Here is a 21,867-nt window from a genome sequence, read left to right as displayed (position 1 = left end):
CTGCCCTGCACCAGGAGCCTGACGAGGAGGAACCTATTGACCTTGATCTGATCGGGAAGCATTGGCTTGTCCTTAGCTAAATAAGATCAACTGTGTAGTTCAACAACAATATCATTGTTTTGGTTCATTTGTTGTTGTATTTACATCCAAGCTCCCTGCTCCTCCAGCCCTTGGCGTCATCTGTTGTGCAGGGAGTCTGGCTTTAAAGCCACTGGCCCACTGCCATTATGGCGTAGGCTACTTACAATGGGATGATTTTCAAACTATACAGTACCATCACCTCTACCAGTCTGATAAACAATGTAATCTTGAATATAGAGAGAACAACATTCATAAAAATGAATCAAATCCAAATGTCCTCTATGTCCAACAGCTCTCCTGCTCTGCCATATTTAGCAGTGATGTTTCATTCATGCGGATCGATGAGCAGCTTGATCAGCAGTTCTCAGTGTTCTACTGTCATTGACCTTTGGCTCCTATGGGCTGATGTGGTAGACCCTGCCAACACAGAGCACTCCCAGCGTGGTGATGGGGGGGGGGCAATGCCCTCAGGAACCCAGGAACCGACAGAGACAGCTCCTAATTCTCCTAATGTACAATCAGTAGGCAGGTTTCCATTGACCCAGGTTTATTCGCCAAAAGCAATGTTGTAATGGAAACGGCAGATATAGGATACAAATATTGTTTATCTTTAGAAAATGTATCTGTGTTGTCTAACTTTCTTTGCGACAAATAATGATTGAAACAGTGTTTTTCAAATAAATGATGAATTGTCTAATTTAATTATTACCTACCGTTTGCTAAATCTTGCATTTTACCAGAGAGAAGTAGGCTGGCTATACCGAGAAAAGTATCAGAGAAAAGAATAACTGAATTGCTTCAACTTGCTTTTCTAGTTGGCTGGATGCAAGTTTCACCATCCAATTATTTCAGATCTACAGGAGTGCAAGATTCACCATGGCACGGACCGTGGCGATACATTGGCACATGACAATAATATGAATATGGCAAATTCTTGCATTCTATCCATGTAGAATTTTGCAGGCTACCTGAAACATGAAAGAGATAGGTGGGAGGCCATGCAGGCTGTTTGCAATTTATTAACGCAAAATTTTCCTAAATGGGTAATGGAAACACTTCAACTACTTCATTTGTATTCGACATTCTAGGTTTTTGCTGAAAAGTTCAAACAATGTAGGTGTGACGTCATTACGTCCAGCTGTTTGTATCGACACATAACAGTTCAATGGAAACGCACAATAGCAGGCAATTGTCACATTTATTTTCTATGCAAACGTTCTAAATGTCGACAACAACAACAAAAATCACTGGACATGATGGAAATATAGCTATGGTCACATTGGCCCGGTCTCTCTCTCACACACACACACACACACACTGCTTCAACAGCACATATGGGCCCCATGTGTAACAGACTACCGTGGCATTTGTTCACCAACAGTAAAAATGATGGAAGTGTAAACATGAGTGAAATATAATCCCTAGTTTTAGAGGGGTTAACAGAGTGACAGTAGACCATGAGTCTGGTCCACTACACTTGAACAAAAAACACAGGCATGTCACAACAAGATAACCATTATTCACTGGGAACAAACAGTCATTATGGGGTAATGACAGCCAGGTGTTTTTCTATGGGCGTCAGGTAGCCTAGCGGTTACAGCATTGGGCCAGTAACCGAAATGTCGCTGGTTCGAAAACCCCAGCCGGTGAGAAAAAAACTATAATCTGTGGATGTGCCCTTGAGCGAGGCACTTAATCTTAATTTGCTGCAGGGGCATCGTATAACACATTTCACTGCACCCATCCTGTGTATGTGACAGCACAACATGTATTGTTCTTTTTGTTTTTTCATTCTCATTAAGACTGTCAATTTGAGTCCTCCGGACTTGCGATAAACATCTTTAAAACAAACTGCAGTAGGATGATAATCAGAGTGCAAACTACAATCCTACTGTACACTTTGTAATGCTCAGCCACCTCAAGTCAAATAACAAATACGCAGTAGAGTAGTGGTACATGGAGAAGTGGGTACATTCACATTATTTCTTTATTTTATTTGTTTTTAACCACCCACTCGGCGAAGTAAAATTCTATGAGAAATGGTGACATTTAGAATAACCTAAAATAATGGCAATGTGAAATAGATTCACGATGATATCCAGCATGTAATAATAGACCTAGCACTTATGGCTGGTATGTTAGGGTAAGGGATCAGATAAGCACAGGGGTAACAAAAAAGGAACAGATTTCTGTGGTAGTGCGTTGCATGAGAACGTATACCTTCCGCTGTTTCCCAACCCTGGTCCTCGAGTACCACCAACAGTACACATTTTCAATGTAACCCTGGACAATGGTTGGGGAACACTGCACTACACCACTGTGCATATGTGGTCAAATCAGATGATTATAAAAATGCATATGAAACTAGGTAGTATACCGTAAATATCATATAGTGGGGAATTTGGAAATAGCCACGGGATGGTTTGTCAACATTTTGCTACTTTTTAAGTAGATACTTGCAGTCAACCTGTGCAATATGTTAGGAGATAAAGCAGACCACGTTCTTCATTTCACCTGTCACATTATGAATCTTACCGTAGCTCCCCAGAACAGTTGAGCCAGTCACGTTTGTGTTTGTAAATGGCACAACGGGAGAAAGCAGGAGCAGGTGAGTCCAGCTATGTATGACAGAGGTCTTGTTTTATATTGAAAGTAAACAGTGTTTTTTTGTTTCAATAGAGTGATCAGGGACGTACAACTATAGTTTTCCTTCACAGAAAATAAATGAGTGCAACACATTCAGCAGAAAATAGCTTCATTGTCATCAGGCGACAACAGAAGTGCAATATTATTTGGCTAGCAGCTAAATGAGCTTACAATTAAAAATCAAGGATTTTTTGCTAAAAATTATGCATGGCCATCATATCAGCTACATTTACTAATGTTTTGCCCAAAGTTAATCTGGCATTTTACCAGAGAGAAGTAGGCTGGCTACACCGAGAACAGTACCAGAGAAAAGAAGCTACACATCAGTCAGAGCGCGGTCTTTTGATAGAAGGCTCATTCCTGAATTCTAATCCAAGTGCAACTGAAGCACAAAATATGTTTGATGCTGAGCAGAAATTACAATATGAAGCATTTTAGATTTGCGTTAACAAAATGCAGCAAGATATTTCTTACGCATTTAATATTTTTCCCTGCGTGAAAACAAAGAATTCTGCGTTAGGGCGACCCCTAAGTTTAACATGCTAGTTATCTAAGTAAGTGGCTGAATTAATAAGGTCACAGGGCATTATATTATGTTAGTTTTCTGCCATGGTTGAGAAGTCAAAGCCCTTTGGATGAGTTATATGTACAGCTGCCACTGCAGCTTGATTTCCTTGCATTTTTTATCCTCTCAGTTCTGGGCCCGTCTGAACCTCCCCTATCTTCTCTGAGCAGAGCAGAGCAGGCATGCCTGTTGCCCTAGCAACTCCCAGACTCCACACAAACACAGTGTTTACACAGTACTGTCCTTTCTTCAAACAAGCGTGCCTCAAAAATGTGTTCATTAAGCACAATGTCTCCCAATCACATTTGGTTGTAAATGTCCAAATTAACAAAACATGACATTCGGTAGCTCCTACCTATATATGTATAACTTTATATGCTGGACTGCCGGTCTTTGCAATTAGTTTATTTTCATTTCAGTTAGCAGCCTCTATCGAAATTTGCTATTACTTGTGCTAATTTTGTTAGCGTTCTGGTAATAGACACCAAATGGTCTTTAAAAAAATTAATTGTGCCCCCTTGTGTACTAAACCGGTAATACTGTAAATCCAAGTGTGAGAGAAGGAAGGTATGCGGATATGAAAATCTGGATACCGCCCAACTCGACTACAACAAACAAACCTAAATGGCAGAGTGAAAAGAAGGAAGCCTGTATAGAATAAAAACATATTCCAAAACAAGCATCCTATTTGCAATAAGGCATGAAAGTAAAACACAGTACTTTATGTCCTTACCACAAAGCAATATGTTTGGGAAAAATCCAACAACAAATCACTGAGTAACACCACTATTCATATTTTCAAGCACGGTGGTGACTGCATTGTTATGGGTATGCTTGTCATCGGCAAAAACTAGGGAGTTTAATTAAGATAAAAAATGTATGGAATAGAGCTAAGCACATGCAAAATCCTAGAAGAAAACCTGGTTCAGTCTGCTTTCCAACAGACAATGGGAGACAAATTCACTGTAGGCTATTTGGCATCACATGCACTTACAGCACCAATACCAGACCAAGACCATATTATGGCTAGAACAGCTCATATAAGCAAAGAGAAACAACAGTCCATTACTTTAAGAAATGGAGGTCAGTCAACGCAGAACATTTGAAGACCTTTTAAAAGTTCTTGAGGTGCAGTCGCAAAAACCATCAAGCGCTATGATGAAACTGACTCATGAGGACCGCCACAGGAAAGGAAGACCCAGAGTTACCTCAGCTGCAGCCTCAACATCAACTGTTCAGAGGAGACTGCATGAATTAGGCTTTTATGGTCGAATTGCTGCAAAGAAACCACTACAAAAGGACACCAATAAGAAGAAGAGACTTGCTTGGGCCAAGAAACACGAGAAATGGACATTAGACCAGTGGACATCTGTCCTTTGGTTTGATGAGGCCAAATTTGAGATTTTTGGTTCCAATCGCGGTGTCTTTGTGAGAAGCAGAGTAGGTGAACGGACAATCTCTGCATGTGTGGTTCCCACCGTGAAGAATGGAGGTGGTGGTGTGATGGTGTGGGGGTGCTTTGCTGGTGACACTCAGTGGTTTATTTAGATTTCAAGGCACACTTAACCAGCATGGCTACCACAGCATTTTGCAACGATACATCATCCCATCTGGTTTGCGCTTAATGTGACTATCATTTGTTTTTCAACAGGACAACGACCCAAAACAAACCTCCAGGCTGTGTAAGTGCTATTGGATCACAAAGAAGAGTGCTGCTCCAGTGAAAAGCTATGATGCAGGTGTTCCATCAGTGTCTCATATGAGACGAGCCACATGCGCCATACTCAAACTAGTGGCATGTGGACAGAACATATTAAACCAACAACAACAAAAAACTGTATTTTTCTCACTGTCTAAGTATAATAATGTCTTGCTCCTTTAACCTGAACACACACCCAACAACCAACCACACAGACAATCTTAACTTAATAAATAAGATAAACCACCAATTCTCCACACCCAAGCCTTTCATTGCCACGTAATCAAAGGAATAGTTCATAGTACCCATGGTTAGTCATTGTAAAACCCATCCACCATGCTAGAAATACTTATGGTTGGCCCAAAGCATAGGAAGAAGAAAGAATAACATACTTGAGTTCCTTGAAAAAACAGCGGAGGATGAGGCAAGACCTATGGAGGCTGCTGTGTGTGACCATATAGACATCAGTGAAAAGGAGAGATCTATTTCAGTTGTAAACAGAGAACACAAATACAGGGTCAAGAGCCACAGCAGTACAGTATAGCACAGGGTGTGCTGCAGTTTCCAGCTCCCACACAATCATCATCATGCATTATTATGGTTCAACAATCACACTCTCTGATGACTCCAAAACCCTCACTTCCCCAACAGTCCCAACCCCTTACTTCCCAACCCTCCGACTAAACATTTCCTGGGGAATTCCGTCCAGGATTGTTATGTTGGTGAAGGAGCAACTGCAACAGCTGGGAGGAAAACCACTTTCTAGTGGATGGCAGAAACGCATAGGTCAAATCTCACACACAGTAAATAGCAGCTTGTCCTCTTCACTGGCACTAGACCAAGAACAACTCCCTGTTTTTAATTAACCATTGTCATTATGACCTGTGTTGCATTATTGGACTACTTTTTTGCAGATCAACAGATTGTATAGTCTCTCATCGATGTCTTAGCACAGTCTTATCCCACATATTTCACCTCAAACTAACATTTGTTAAGTGTTGGTCCCATGTTTCATGTGCGAAAATAAAAGATCACAGAAATGTTCCATACCTACAAAAAGCTTATTTATCTCAAATGTTGTATACAAATGTGTATACTTCCCTGTTAGTGAGCAGTTCTCCTTTGCCAAGATAATCCATCCACCTGACAGGTGGCATATCAAGAAGCGTATTAAACAGCATGATCATTACACACTTGCACCTTGTGCTGGGGACAATAAAATGGTACTCTAATATGTGCAGTTTTGTCACACAACACAATGCCACAGATGCCTAAAGTTGAGGAAACATACAATTGTCATGCTAACTGCAGGAATGTCCACCAGTGCTGTTGCCAGAGAATATAATGTTAATTTCTCTACCCTAAGCCGCCTCCAGCATCGTTTTAGGGAATTTGGCAGTACGTCCAACTGGTCTCACAACCACAGACCACATGTAACCACGCCAGCCCAGCACCTCCACATCCGTCTCCTTTACCTGCGTGATCGTCTGAGACCAGCCATCCGGACAGCTGATGAAACTGTGGGTTTGCACAAGCAAAGAATATCTGTACAAAATTTCTGAAACTGTCTCGGGGAAGCTCCTCACCAGGGTCTTGACATGACGGCAGTTTAGCATTGTAACCGACTACATTGGGCAAATGCTAAACTTCGATGGCAACTGGCACGCTGGAGAAGTGTACTCTTCACGGATGAATCCTGGTTAAAACTGTACTGGGCAGATGGCAGACAGCATATATGGTGTCGTGTGGGCAAGCAAAGTGCCCCGTGGTAGCGGTGGGGTTATGGTATGGGCAGGCATTAGCTACGGACAACCAACACAATTGCATTTTATCCATGACAATTTGAAGGCACAGAGATACCGTGACCGGATCCTGAGGCCCATTTCCGTGCCATTTGTCCACCACCATCACCTCATGTTTCAGAATGATAATGCACAGCCCCATGTCGCAAGGAGCTGTACACAATTCCTGAAATCTGAAAATGTCCCAGTTCTTTCATAGACTGCATACTCACCAGACATGTCACACATTGACCATGTTTGCGATGCTCGTATAAGGCAGTGTGTTCCAGTTCCCACCAATATCCAGCAATTTCACACAACCATTGAAGAGGAGTGGGACCACATTCAGCCTGATCAGCTCTACACGAAGGAGATGTGTCGCGCTGGATGACACAAATGGTGGTCACACCAGATACTGACTGGTTTTCTGATCCACGCCTTTACCTTTTTATTTTAAGGTATAAGTGACCAACACATGCATATCTACATTCCCAGTCATGTGAAATCCATAGAATAGGGCCTAATTTATTTATTTCAATATGTGAACTGTAACTCAGTAAAACCTTTGAAATTGTTGCATGTTGCGTTTAGATTTCTGTTCAGTGTAATTGGACTTATTCAAGCCTTTGATCATGAGTGATGAAGAGAGTAGCACAGTTCATTAGACTGTCAGTAGCACCTGTTTATCTAAAACACATGCCACAAAATGCCTTAATTTGCCAAAAATGAACAAATATATTTATCTAGTATGGGCCACTGGTAATTGGAGTGTGCCGTCTCCCAGTCCCATATGGGGTCTCAAATACTAGTAATTCCCCAGAACACAATAAAATTGAATAATTTACACAAGGAGGGCACTTTTGAATGAATTAGAGTGTGTTATAACAGAGACCTTAACAGCTTCCCATAATCCAGTCATTTTCATAATGGCCTCTTAAATGGATGGCTTGTGATTAGGCAAAGGCAATGTCCAAATGATTAAAAAGATAGCTGAAGTTTATGTACTACAGCTAGATGAGGATAAGTCAATAAGAGGTAAACTGATAGTAATTACTGTATGACCTGATACCAGGTTTCAGTGCGTATTGACAGCACTGAATGCATGTTGAATATAATCTGATGTGTGCACACATGACAGAGACAGGATTACTTCACTTGTCTATTGTCTACACTACTACTGTAGGTAGGCCTATATATTGTTTTGTGATGTCTATTGGCTAGATCAACAACTGATAGAATATAGGGTATAATGAGACCCATGGACATGACTACTCTGTTGGGATCTAGAAATGTGCTGTGTGCCTCAGACAGTTTTAAGAGTGGTACAGTGCTGCTAATATTGTAACCTCTGGATCAATAGCTGCACAATTCCCCTTTGTGTTTCCATGAGGTGATGTTTGATTAATTGAATAGGATTTTATCAGTCATCATTGGCAAGTGCGTGCTCCATCTGAGCTTGTGACACTTGTGGTAATGTTAGCTAAATATAACTGTGTACAAGACAGACTGACGGAGCACAGATTCTCTGTACTGTAGAATCATTGGGAGGTCCCACTATCTCTGAACATGGACTGGCCAAGAGTTTGCGCTGGAATGGTTCAGTGTGGATGCATAACTAGGAATGGGCATGAGAAATTGAGTATTCGAATGGATGTCAAAGCTCGATCTTTAACTAGCGATCAAATCATTTTCAAATACTGTATAACTATTTAGTGGAATGTGCTTTGTGGCTGCCCGAACAGGCAAGTGAAATGTTGTTTTGAAGACAATGTTAATTTGCATTTGACTCTAGTGTTCCATTTGTACATGTGCATTTGCGGGGCACAAAAACAACAAAAAAACAAGCCAAGCATCACATGTTCTTCTCCCTAATTTCCTTTAACCTCCGTGTCGCTCTCTCTACACACGTGCCGAGTGCGCACACAAGCTCCCGCTAGGCCTACAGTAATAAATCCCTATAAAAACGTATCCAACTGATGGGATACACAAGCAACATTCCTTGACAATTGACGACAGTTTTAGCACAAATTCAACATGGACTGGTTGATTGAAGTAGGAAAATATGTGTTCCAACAATGAGCTGTAGTTTTTGAATAATTGTGTCCCTTCTATTTTCTGCTTAAGCTACTTTGCTAACTGTTACTGTCATTTAGAATTTGTTAGCATAGGCTATAACCCACTAAACATAGACAGCTTCCACACTGAAAAGAGATCCGCTCCGTGTCTTCATCAGAATCATATGCCTACTCACCACAATTAATTACCATGCAGTGTTCAACGTGGAATTGTTCATCCATTTAGAAAACTCCAAACAGGAAAAATAAACTAAATAAAACTTCTGTATGTTGAAAAGAAGACAGATTTAGGTTTGAACCCTGAAAAAAAGTTATCTTTCAACTCGCCAAATTGAGCCCCGTTTCAAATGATCACTCTGAGAATAACTGTTCCAGGCATGAGATGGGCATGAATGTGTACTGGCAACTCTTTTACAATTGGAAAAAAAATATGGTTCTATTTCATTTTGTTTTATTACATCGTTTTTTTTAAACTATAAAATAGGCGTCTTCACTGTGATAAGGGCTCAGGAAATAAGAGTGTCGGTCTTGTCTGCTAAATTAACAAAACAAGGCAATGCCATTGCACAGCCATAGGCTTCTACAAGCAAGCGTCACTGCTGAGGTTACTGCCTTATTGAAGATTGTGTTCTACGATACAATATAAGCAGTTGATATTAATTTATTGAAACCTTAACCTTACATGGCACTTGCTTTTATTTTTATTGGGTACACAACAATGGTTTGCTCCTACAGACAGTGAGTAATGTGGATGTGGCTTGCCTTGTAAATCAGGCAGACAGGCATTGAGGCATTCAGTTAATGTCCGATTGAACAAAACAAGTGACCTTAGCAACTTTGAGCATGATATGATCCTCAGTGCCAGGCACGCCGGTTCCAGCATCTCAGAAACCGCCAGCCCAGTAGGCTTTTCATGCACGACAGTGTCTAGAGTTTACCAAAAATGGTGTGGCAAACAAAAAACAGTCAGCCAGTGGCAGTCCTGTGGGCGAAAACAGCTTGTTTAATGAGAGGTCAAATGAGAATGGCAAGAATCGTGCAAACTAACAGGCGGTCAAGAACAGGCAAATAACGGCGCAGTACAACAGCAGTGTGCAGAACGGCTTCTCGGAAATCACAGTCGTCTGTCCTTGTCACGGATGGGCTATTGCAGCAGATGACCACACTAGGCTCCAGTCCTATCAGCTATAAACAAGAAGAAGCGGCTCCAGTCGGCACGTGATAACCAACACTGGACAACTGAGGAGTGGAAAAAAACATTGCCTGGTCCGTTTAATCCCGGTTCGTGTTGAGTTATGCCGATGGCAGAGTCAGGATTTGGTGTACGCAGCATGAGTTCATGACCCCATTCTGCCTGGTGTCAACGGTACAGGCTGTTGCCGGTGGTGTAATGGTGTGGGGAATGTTTTCCTGGCACACTTTAGGTCCCTTGATACCAATTGAGTGATGTTTCCATCCCCCTGAAGAATTCAGGCTGTTCGTGAGGCAAAGGGGATTCCAACCCAGTACTAGATGGGTGTACCTAATAAACTGTCCGCTGAGTGTAGACAAATGCATACAGATTTTTTCCCAGTGCGGGCCTTCGAAAAAAATGTATTATTTGTTTTATTCAAGTACTCGAACAGTCAAAAGATGTCAAATGCCCATCCCTATGAATAACACCTGAACACTCTAGACATACCCTTATCCTTCAATATCATATTCTTCAAAGAGTATATGACATTCAGATATCATTACTCTATGCAAAGTCCTGGAGTGTATTTTAAGTCTGATTATGGCACACAGTTTAGTGGCTAGGGTGAAATTAACACACACTCATCAATTGACCCATCCAGCACAATCCCTTTGCAAAAAGAGGTTTAGAATTCTTCAATCCGTTCCAGCAGCCTACAGTCTCAAGCGCATCTTTCTTGGCACATCATGTCAACGTGATCTTCAGAGAGCCCTTCCTCTAGCCACCAATAGTGACTGACATACATTATAGAGGACTTGTGTTCCAGCTCCTCCAGTGGCAATGCAGAGATAGACAGCTGACTCATGGGAGTAGGAAGGCACACTGCCAACTGACATGGGGAGTGGGCTGGCAAAGAATCTGCATGGGAATGTCTATGTGATTGATAAGGCCAAAGATGTACTTTAGACATTTTAGTCTCAGCCTAATTAAACCCCCAGCCCCTAAGGCACTTACGTAGCTCTGAAAGGGCTGGATAGCTTTAAGCAATATGTTAAAAACTTGACATTACACATAAGTATTCCTTTCAGATCTACAGGGGTGCCTGGGGGGTAAGGGTTAAGGGTCAGTGTGGAATTCAGCATGTCAGACTGGTGGGAAACCTGTCACATGAATGGTCCACATATAGCGAACAAGGAAGCTTACTGTGGAGCAGAATGCCCTGAGGCATATCAAGTTTGACAAAAGCTGAGCACAAGATATCACACTTATAGGCTACCAAGATATTTCCTTTATTTTGTGTCTGTTGTGCCTCTATTATCAATTTCACATCTTGATATATGGAGCATGCTAATATGGGCATTCATGCTAGTCCAAATTGTTTGATGGACAGAAATGTAAAAAGGATCCCTGATTGGTAAATGTGGACCTATTATTTATGACTGTCCTGGAATGCATCTTTGGACACTATGGTTTAAAATCTCTTAATCTGTAGCCTTCCGATACCAAATATGGGCGCAACTCGGGTCTGGAAATGCATGAACAAGAAGGCAGGAGTAGCAGTAATCGCAACCTGTCTTCTGCTTCTGACATGGACTCAGCATCATAGGCTATTGATGTAAACTGCTAAGCTTATGCTATGAGTGGGAGGCTCGTTGTTTAAAGTCATTCTGCAATCAAACTACATGTAGGCTACAGGAAAACAATCAACCTTGATAAATCATTTCAATCAGGTTCTTATTTTAACCACTGATGCGCCTATGGACACGATTTATTGGGTTACAGCCTAATATCATAATCTGATTTTCTTTTGTCTTGTCTTGATGTAAACTAGCAGTAGAGCAGCCCAGTGGTGTATTGGGTTACAGTAATTATATTACTGGTTAATTTTGATAACATGGCATTGATAGGTTTCAGACATCGGCTACCATTATGATATGGCGGCAAATTCACACTAGCGATGACAGTACTGACTATGGAACCTTCAAAGTAGCCTACAGAAAATCAAACGTTAGCAACACCAATATGGGAATGCCTCTTAAATTCGCACATCCTTCCGATAACAGCACTGGAGACTGGATTGAATGTTTTTCCATTAGCACGAGGTTCAGGAAACCAGTCCAAATTTACTTAAGTTTGCCACTTATGTTTAATGAAGTTGTATGATTGTCACATATTAAATAACGTACATGTTTGCAGTGTCAGGTGCAATTATATCAACAATCATCAATGATGCAATTATGGGCAAACGACACATGAAATTGCAACGTACCCTAGTCAAATATAAAACTGGTTAAATATTGAATTTATGCGACACCCATAGACAAGATAAATTAAAAGTCAGTTCTGAGTCTGAATCAGAACGACTGAACATAGGTTTTCATTATGTGTAATGCATTAGAGCGCTCGAATCAAATACCGTAATGAGATAGGCTACCGTACAGCCCAGTTGGCCAGTACACATACCAACCTAAAACGTCAGTGTTAAAACACGTTAGAACGATAAAAGAACGTTAAATCCTACCTGAAATCTGTCACTCGTTAGCGCGTTCGAGCTGAATTGGATGTACACACACACACTGTGCAGCAGCAGTCCTGCCTCCACCGTATCAAGCCCCTCCTACTTCTGTGCGCAGAAAAGAGGAAGCGCGTCACACACTCGCACTCCATACGTTTGGATCCAGCCTCTCTTTACCATAAAGTAGGTTGACAATTGTAGCACTATGTATGTATACCAAAGCACTTGGCGCATCTTCATCTTATACAGTAATGCAATGCGTGTGTGTGTGCGTTTGAGGGATGGAGGGAGGGAGAATGAGCAGGTGAGAGCGTGAGAAAGAGAGGGGGGGGGGGATTATGTGCACGTATGATGCATGTATTTCCCCTCAAATGGATGGAATTTGAAACATAATGAAAACACACTCCCTGGTAATGGGCTAGAAAATGTAGCGTTGGTTGGAGTCATTTAGCATTCTATTAGTAATGTGTGTCTTCATTAGTTTAGGCATACATGAAGCACAAAACGTAATTTGATTTATTTAGAGAAACCATTGCTCATATCATATTATTTAAATGTCTGCTGTAATGAATCTGGCATGGAAATGGTAAAGCAACTTATGATTGCACTCCATTTTGTAAACTTAGGCCCACTCCACACTCCACAATAGACCTACAATATGTTTAGACAGTTGCCCAAAACTCCAGCAGGTAACTATAATAAACACTTTGCAGTATGTTGTGATATAACTTACCTGTATAGTAATGTTGTAACAGGAATGGCATTGTATTGTATGAGTCTTGTTATTATGTAAAACAATAGGGGGCCCAGGGTAGCCAAGGGAGATGTAGGAAGGCAGGCTTACAACGTCTTCAATTGCATAGGGGCCTAATGGTTTATTTATGGTGACAGGGTGCAGAGGGGTAAACTACAAAGCAGGATCAAGGAGTTAGCCAGCTACCTTGGCAAAATATTCTGAAATAACATGATAAGCTTGAAATAAGATAAGCTTCAAATTGGCATGGTCTAATTGACTCAACAACCATCCAAATTTGGCTTGGCCCCCTTTGCCACAGCCTGTTCACCGCTGTACCATCTATAAGGCGTAGACAGTACAGGTGTATCAAAGCTGGGACAGAGACTGTTAAACAGTCATCACTAGCAGGCCTCTGCCCTGAACTGTATTCACAGTTACTAGCTGGCTACCACCTGGTACTCAACCCTGCACCTTAGAGACTGTTGCCCTATGTACATCGTCATTGAAACCTGGTCGTTTTAATAATGTTTACCTACTGTTTTATCCCTTCACATGTACTGTATGTGCTGTATTCTAGTCAAGGCCTATCATATATAACTACTGCTGTACACCCCTTTTCTATTCATATACTGCCCATAATGTCTATACACAATCATCATATACAGAGGGTGTACAAAACATTATCAACATTAGTTAGTATAAGCATTTTAAGATACTTATACAGCGCAATACAAACGCCTATGCGTCATGGCACAGCTCACAGCAACTATGTACATTAGGCCTATAGCCCCTCTCTGTTACAGAAACTATAGCAGACTGCCACACAAAAGGGAAACTGCCTAAAACCTTTATAATAAATATGAATCATCTCAAAATATTTCCAGTAATTATTTAGCCCTTATTCATTTAGGCCTTATTATTTAGGCCTTAGTATTCATATCTATTAACGCACACCCAATAATAAACATAATTTAATATTAGGCAAAGTGACGTTCTCCAATGACGTCACACCAATCAATAACAGTGAGCACCTGTGGTTAGGATGCCCTTTGGCAGTGCGCGTTGGGATGAATAGCTGTTCCGATCCAAAAGTAACCAGGAGTTTGAAATGTTCTTCAGACAGAGTTAAAGGGAAAATCCACTCAAAAACTATCTTTTGGTATTTGATTTATTAGTCCACTGTTGATACAGTCCCAAAACGTTTTGCATGTCAGACGCCAAGTTTTCAAGATATTGGACTTTCAAGAAGCAAAGTGTCACCGCCCGCCTCTCCATATCATGATGATGTGGCCGGTGACAGGATGATGTAGCTGGTGGCCTAATATACTTGTTTGTAAGCCCATTTCTGTTTTGTGCAAGGGCTTTTGCCCGCTGTACTCAGTTTTTGTAGAGTGGAGGGTCTCCAGTTGGTTTTTAGCCTTCCCTGCTTTCTCTTTTCTTGTGGGTTGTAGTAGTCCAGTTAATTGTCCATTGTGTTTTTCATGAGTATGTATCTATTTTAAATTGCCATTATATCCTCCGTACATAACGTAGGCAGTTGTCGATGAAGACTTGTAGTTTATTGATTAGGGGTTGTGTGGTTTTTCAGGGTTCGCATCACATTTGTGCTGAAGATGTGGATCTCCGTGTTAGTGGAGAGCTGTGACGAGGCCTGGTTACAGAACACCCCCATATTGGCCCCTTCTATGTGAACCATTGCGGCGTCCCTTCAGGATATGAAAGAACAGTATTCCTGATATAGTAGTACTTCTTCAGGTAGGCCAGGTAGAGTTTCCATCATTCTACATAGGGATCTGTGTGAGACAAATTTAAGACAAATGTATGTTTTCTACCTAGCTAGATGTTGCCCTCTGTTGGCTGCAGTGAATGAACACACGGACAGCCTGGTGACTGAAAGCCTGTTACATACTCTGAAGGGGGAATACATTATCCTACAGAATGTAACCCCCTGTTTGGAATGAAAGGGCATAGTATTACTTTTAGATGGAAAACAGGTTATGTTTTGAGGTGACCCTCAAACACATGTACATTATTACCTGGCAGCACTGGATGATTATTGCTGCCAGATCCAGCTCACTGGGGCAAGGGTCACATACATTTGGTTAAGCTAATGAGACAACTGGTATCACACTTCAGTTTCTGAGGCAAAAAACCCTCATTTAGTTCAGCTAAAAAGATAACATTTAAGTGAACTATGAATCGGATTAGTTTAAAAAAAGTAATTTGATCGAATAGGATGAGACGATGAAAAGTATAGGCTTTGAAACCCAAAAGCAAATCTAAATAGATCATAAGGGATGTTGACTTGATTTGATCTTGACACTCTCCCCTTTTTCTCCGCTGTCTGGAATCCGTGTAAAAGATGCAGCTGACGAAACCACAATAAGTTTGGACCTTTAAAAACAAAATTTCTAAGAACTTCCACTCTTTACATTTTATCTCTTGAGATAGCATTAGGTATGATCCCACCATCTGTCTAATGGTGTGGTTGCACATAGTTACTAAGCTACTCCACTTGAACTTTGGCCATTAGAGAACTGAGCTTTTCTAAGAAACCCAGAGAGGAAAGTCAAAGGGAATATTGAAGGTGTACTGCAGCTTTATACTGGATACTAATCAACCTACACAATGTCAATTACCATTTAACACCATGCCTTTTGAGGTGTGACATGGTTATAATAAGAATTGAATGATCCGTGATCTCTATGGGTAAAGTATCGGAGGTGTCAATGCTGCTCCACTGGCTCTCATCTTCTTTTACTGTCCAAAATAGAATAGTTTTTATGGCATAAAAGCTGATCCTTCTCCCACCACAAGAGGGTATCCCTGGCATGAATTAAGGCAGGTTGCATTGTGTAGACCTGTTAGACTTGTGATTTAATTTCAAAGTGACTAAAATAATGTGAGAGTGTGATCTGTTTTGTCTTCAAAGTAGCGTTGTGTGAACTCAACAAGTCCAGTTCAAATCAAATCAAAATCAAATCAAATCAAATTTTATTTGTCACATACACATGGTTAGCAGATGTTAATGGAAGTGTAGCGAAATGCTTGTGCTTCTAGTTCCGACAATGCAGTAATAACGAACAAGTAATCTAACTAACAATTCCAAAAAACTACTGTCTTATACACAGTGTAAGGGGATAAAGAATATGTACATAAGGATATATGAATGAGTGATGGTACAGAGCAGCATAGGCAAGATACAGTAGATGATATTGAGTACAGTATATACATATGAGATGAGTATGTAAACCAAGTGGCATAGTTAAAGTGGCTAGTGATACATGTATTACATAAGGATGCAGTCGATGATATAGAGTACAGTATATACGTATGCATATGAGATGAATAATGTAGGGTATGTAAACATTATATAAGGTAGCATTGTTTAAAGTGGCTAGTGATATATTTACATCATTTCCCATCAATTCCCATTATTAAAGTGGCTGGAGTTGAGTCAGTGTCATTGACAGTGTGTTGGCAGCAGCCACTCAATGTTAGTGGTGGCTGTTTAACAGTCTGATGGCTTTGAGATAGAAGCTGTTTTTCAGTCTCTCGGTCCCAGCTTTGATGCACCTGTACTGACCTCGCCTTCTGGATGACAGCGGGGTGAACAGGCAGTGGCTCGGGTGGTTGATGTCCTTGATGATCTTTATGGCCTTCCTGTAGCATCGGGTGGTGTAGGTGTCCTGGAGGGCAGGTAGTATGCCCCCGGTGATGCGTTGTGCAGACCTCACTACCCTCTGGAGAGCCTTACGGTTGAGGGCGGTGCAGTTGCCATACCAGGCGGTGATACAGCCCGCCAGGATGCTCTCGATTGTGCATCTGTAGAAGTTTGTGAGTGCTTTTGGTGACAAGCCAAATTTCTTCAGCCTCCTGAGGTTGAAGAGGCGCTGCTGCGCCTTCTTCACGATGCTGTCTGTGTGAGTGGACCAATTCAGTTTGTCTGTGATGTGTATGCCGAGGAACTTAAAACTTGCTACCCTCTCCACTACTGTTCCATCGATGTGGATGGGGGTGTTCCCTCTCCTGTTTCCTGAAGTCCACAATCATCTCCTTAGTTTTGTTGACGTTGAGTGTGAGGTTATTTTCCTGACACCACACTCCAAGGGCCCTCACCTCCTCCCTGTAGGCCGTCTCGTCGTTGTTGGTAATCAAGCCTACCACTGTTGTGTCGTCCGCAAACTTGATGATTGAGTTGGAGGCGTGCGTGGCCACGCAGTCGTGGTTGAACAGGGAGTACAGGAGAGGGCTCAGAACGCACCCTTGTGGGGCCCCAGTGTTGAGGATCAGCGGGGAGGAGATGTTGTTGCCTACCCTCACCACCTGGGGGCGGCCCGTCAGGAAGTCCAGTACCCAGTTGCACAGGGCGGGGTCGAGACCCAGGGTCTCGAGCTTGATGACGAGCTTGGAGGGTACTAACAGTTATAACTGTTGTAATCTTCATGCCAATATCACGGTCATTATACTGGGCTCCTGAGTGGCGCCCCCATCTAAGGCACTGCATCTTAGTGTAAGAGGTGTCACTACAGTCCCTGGTTCAAATCCAGGCTGTATCACATCTGGCTGTGATTGGGAGTCCCATAGGGCGGTGCACAGTTTGGCTGGGGTAGGCTGTTATTGTAAATAAGCATTTGTTCTTAATTAACTGAATTGCCTAGTTAAATAAAGGTTACATTTAATACAAATACATGTGCTACAGTAAGGTGGTGACCTGTATAGAAATACTTATAGCAGGCTATTGAGTATTCATGTGATTTGAAATGATAGTGTGTTGCATTCAAAATCGATAAAAGAGGATGACAAACAAACCTGTCGGATATTGTGATTTCAGTGTGTGGCTTTGCAACATCTATACACTTAGGCTATTTTTACAGTGACTCAGTTCTTTCATAGCAAAACTGTAAGTAGTATTGATATGAAAGGGACACATGTATGTGGATTTAACAAATATTCTGAGCAACATAAATGGACAAAGATTCACTTGACTCAAAGACTACGTATTGACGTCAATAATAAATCAAGCACATATTAAAGTGTCTTAAGCAAGCAATAGTTTCTTCCTGTAATTAATTGATGTAGAGAGGTTTGACTCCTATTCTATTCAATAAAATTCACCAATAGGCCTCAGCCATAATCTTACCATTTCACTTTATTTGTGTGAACAACCCAAAGTTACATTTCCTTGCTCATCTGCATAAATGGAAATCAAACAAACAATTAACATGTATTCCTTTGGTCAAATACATGTGTTCAATTTGAAAGTAGTTCAGTTGTCTTATCATGCTGGCCTTTCCCCCTGCTGTTGTGGCTTGGGTGTCTCCATGGGAACATTTGAGCAAAGAGAGAGGGAGGTTCTTGTCCGAGCACTGAAGGGTGTATGGAAGTCATCCTGGTCTCCTCCCCATCACCCGGCCATATTTAAACAGCCTGCAGCTCTCTGTCAGTCGCTTACAGAGGAGCTGGTCTTAACAAGAGAGAGCCTGAGCCTGCTACTTATAGAGAGCCTCAGATATTGCTTATAAAAACTTTACTATTACAATAATTATCTATTATCTATGTCACAAGCCTGTCTGTAAGGACACAGTGTTGGATTTGCTCACATCTCATTCACAAAAGGTAAGCTTAACTTCAATATTTACCTTTTCTCAATGCTTTCAATATAAAGTTGAATTTGTGTTTATAAAAAGTATTTAACTTGTTTTTTTTTAAATATAATTTTTGATTGCCTGTGATTTGGGTCCATTTCTGTTATCTAATGAGGATTTCCTTTTCCTTTTGCAGTTTCCAAGCCCTGTCAGAGAACTAATGTGGGTGGTGGAGAAGATCCGTGTGTCCGCGGAGAGACCCAACCTGCCTCTCCCCTCAACAGAATACAGCTTCAGGATCGGAGACATGTTTGGAGAGAAAGTTAACAAACACAAGAGACTTTCCCTGTGTCCTAACGTCATCACCCCAGACACTATACCAGAGTTCTGCATCCCTCTTAAGATCCCTCCCTTACAGGAGGCGAAAGGTAAAGAGCAGAGCTGCCAGGCCCCCACCATCAGAGTGTCACTGTTTGAGCGGGAGAGGGGGATCCCTAAGAGGGAGGCCCCAGCACGAGAGCTCATCAACCCACACATCATCCAGGTGGAGAGTGTGGACGAGAGCCCCTATGACTGTAATGATGAGGAGACCACCAACGCAGACCCTCAGAGCCAGGCAGCCCTCTCCCTGCCCCACATGGCCAAAGCCCAGACCTGCTACGGCTTCTGTACCCTGCTGGAGAGCCCCCACACCAGGAGGAAGGAGTCCCTGTTCCACAATGACCCTGGGTCCTGTGGCACACCGCTGCTGCTCCCCAGGAGCAGGTCCAACACCGTCCTGTCATCCTCCCCTTCCTCCTTCAGTCTCCACACCCTGACCTCCAGACTGTCCCCCAGAGGTTATACCCTCAACAGACAGGGCACAGTGGACAGCGACACCACCTCGTCAGCTGAGTCATCCCCTTTCAGCTCCCCAATGCTGAGCAGGTCCCCACCCAAGTCTTCCCTCTTCAAAACACTGAGTCATGAAAGGCTTCTCTCCAGAAACATCAGAAAGACCGTGGTGTCCAGAAACAACTCCCTATCGACAGACGAGGGCAGCTCCACGGACAATAGCCCCAACGTCATAAGGAGGGCGTCAGAGGGGCTGGTAGAGGGCCTTCCACCAAGCTTCGGTCTCACTCCTCCTACCATCTTCCCCACAGACTTTGTTCTGCACAAGGAAAGGGTGATGAGGGAGAGCTTGATCCCAATAGGGAAGGATGGCCTCCTGCGTCTCTCTGCAGAATACTGTCCTGATAACCAGAGGCTGCGGGTGCGGCTCATCAGTGCTGAGGGGCTATATACTCGTTCGGTGGACCCCAAGAGTATAAACTGCAGTTTCAGCCTCTCCCTGGTGCCTGGAAAGGTCCAAAAGCAGCGTAGCACAGTCATCAGGAAGTGTCATAACCCCATATTCAATGAGGACTTTTTCTTTGATGCCATCTCAGATCTCGGCCAACGCTCCCTGAGATTTAAAGTTGTCAATAAAATGTCCACTATGAAAAGAGACTATATTCTGGGGGATGTTGAACTTCCACTAACAAGCATTATCACTTTATAAGTTAAATAATTTGTATTAATTATTGACTTGAAATGTATTTATTTATATTTTATTTAGTGAGTAGAGATTTTATTAAACCATTTTAAAATATCTGTTTCCTTATTATTATTTTTTATATAAAAGGACAGTCTTGGAGTACATCTGATGCAAGCAATAATGCATTTCATATGGCAACTGAATATTGAAAGGCCCATGTCATCCTTTTACCAGAGTTCATACCACATCGTACACAATATCTTGTAGACCTATACATTTTTTTTGCATACTGGCAATAATCACTCTAGGTTCCTCTTACTATCCATCCTCATTCAGAAACATGGTTGACGATCTATTTTTAGTGAACCTCTTTGTCAGCAGGGGAAGGTGTAAACATGAACATCATGTGCTAATGTGAGAGACTCAGTTTCTCTTTTTTTCCCCTAAGCCTGTAGTTTCTTACTGACCTTTGCATGGATTAGAATATCAGTGGTAACCAGGAACCTTGCTGGGCAGTGCTAATGACCAATTCTGAAAACGCATATCCACTTACATTGTACAAACCCTATTTATTGGAAATCTATGAGTTAATCAGAAAATGAAAACCAGAAAATACCACCCATCTTTTAATTGAGATGCTGCCCCCTTTTTATTATTAATGTATTCTGGGATAACACGACTCTGTGAACGCTGTAATTTTCCAGGGCACAAGCACTTTGATCTTAAGTTACACTGGTCTGGAGCACATGCCATTACGATGTGCACCACCACAGCCCTCTGCCGTTTAGGTATTCAAGCAGCAGGAAAACCTGGAATGATGTTGAGTGTTTAGCAACCCCATACGCTTTTTCTGCTTACTATGCTAATTTCTCTCATGATCATGGGTGATCGTGGGTTCGATTCCCGCTGGGTCCATCCATACGGAGATTGTATACTCATAGGAGTACATTTCTTTGGATAACGAAACGCTAGCTGACATGGGCGAGTTGATCCAGACATTTCTGACAAGTTATAAATAACGCACTAAGGTCTGCAGTGACTGACATGACAAGAAGGAAACTGTTAATGCACTACCCAATTTCAAAATTGCAGCCTGTAAATAAGGTATTTCTGTTTTTTATTTGTAATACATTTGCAGAAATTTCGAAAGGTGAGGATTCAGTCCGGCATTCAACAAACTCCTGAAAGTTCAACTATTGAATCCCCACCCTTAGAATTTTTTGCAAATGTATTACAAATAAAAAACAGAAATACCTTATTTACAGAAGTATTCAGATCCTATGCGATGAGAATCGAAATTGAGCTCAGGTGCATCCTGTTTCCATTGATCATCCTTGAGATGTTTCTACAACTTGATTGGAATCCACCTGTAATAAATTAAATTGATTGGACATGATTTGGAAAGGCACACACCTGTCTGTATAAGGTCCCACAGTTTACAGTGCATATCAGAGCAAAAACCAAGCCATGCGGTCGAAGGACTTGTCC

At 41.8% G+C, this 21,867-nt stretch overlaps 2 protein-coding genes across 4 annotated transcripts in view; one reads left to right on the top strand and one right to left on the bottom strand.

Annotated features, from left to right (window-relative positions):
• LOC112252395 (talin-2) overlaps positions 1–12,642 on the bottom strand; it is a 139,678-nt gene extending 127,036 nt beyond the window's left edge. For 2 of the 3 annotated variants that reach the window (XM_042323163.1, XM_042323165.1), the window contains exon 1: positions 12,543–12,642. The gene's annotated coding sequence lies outside the window, so the exon portion shown is untranslated. The remainder of the gene's footprint in view (positions 1–12,542) is intronic. The other variant, XM_042323164.1, reaches the window with a different exon arrangement.
• Positions 12,643–18,719: 6,077 nt separating this feature from the next.
• On the top strand, positions 18,720–20,475 carry LOC112253350 (C2 calcium-dependent domain-containing protein 4C). The gene is made up of 2 exons (XM_024425340.1): positions 18,720–18,891; positions 19,057–20,475. Exon 2 carries the CDS (start codon positions 19,081–19,083, stop codon positions 20,401–20,403), a length of 1,323 nt encoding a protein of 440 aa, XP_024281108.1. The 5' UTR covers positions 18,720–18,891; positions 19,057–19,080; the 3' UTR covers positions 20,404–20,475.
• The last annotated feature ends 1,392 nt before the right edge of the window (positions 20,476–21,867 follow it).

This window comes from Oncorhynchus tshawytscha, linkage group LG06 (assembly GCF_018296145.1).
Source record: "Oncorhynchus tshawytscha isolate Ot180627B linkage group LG06, Otsh_v2.0, whole genome shotgun sequence".
In the NCBI taxonomy this organism is placed as follows: Eukaryota; Metazoa; Chordata; class Actinopteri; order Salmoniformes; family Salmonidae; genus Oncorhynchus; species Oncorhynchus tshawytscha.
Note: the sequence above shows the minus strand (reverse complement) of the source record. Positions and strands in the feature narration are given on the sequence as shown.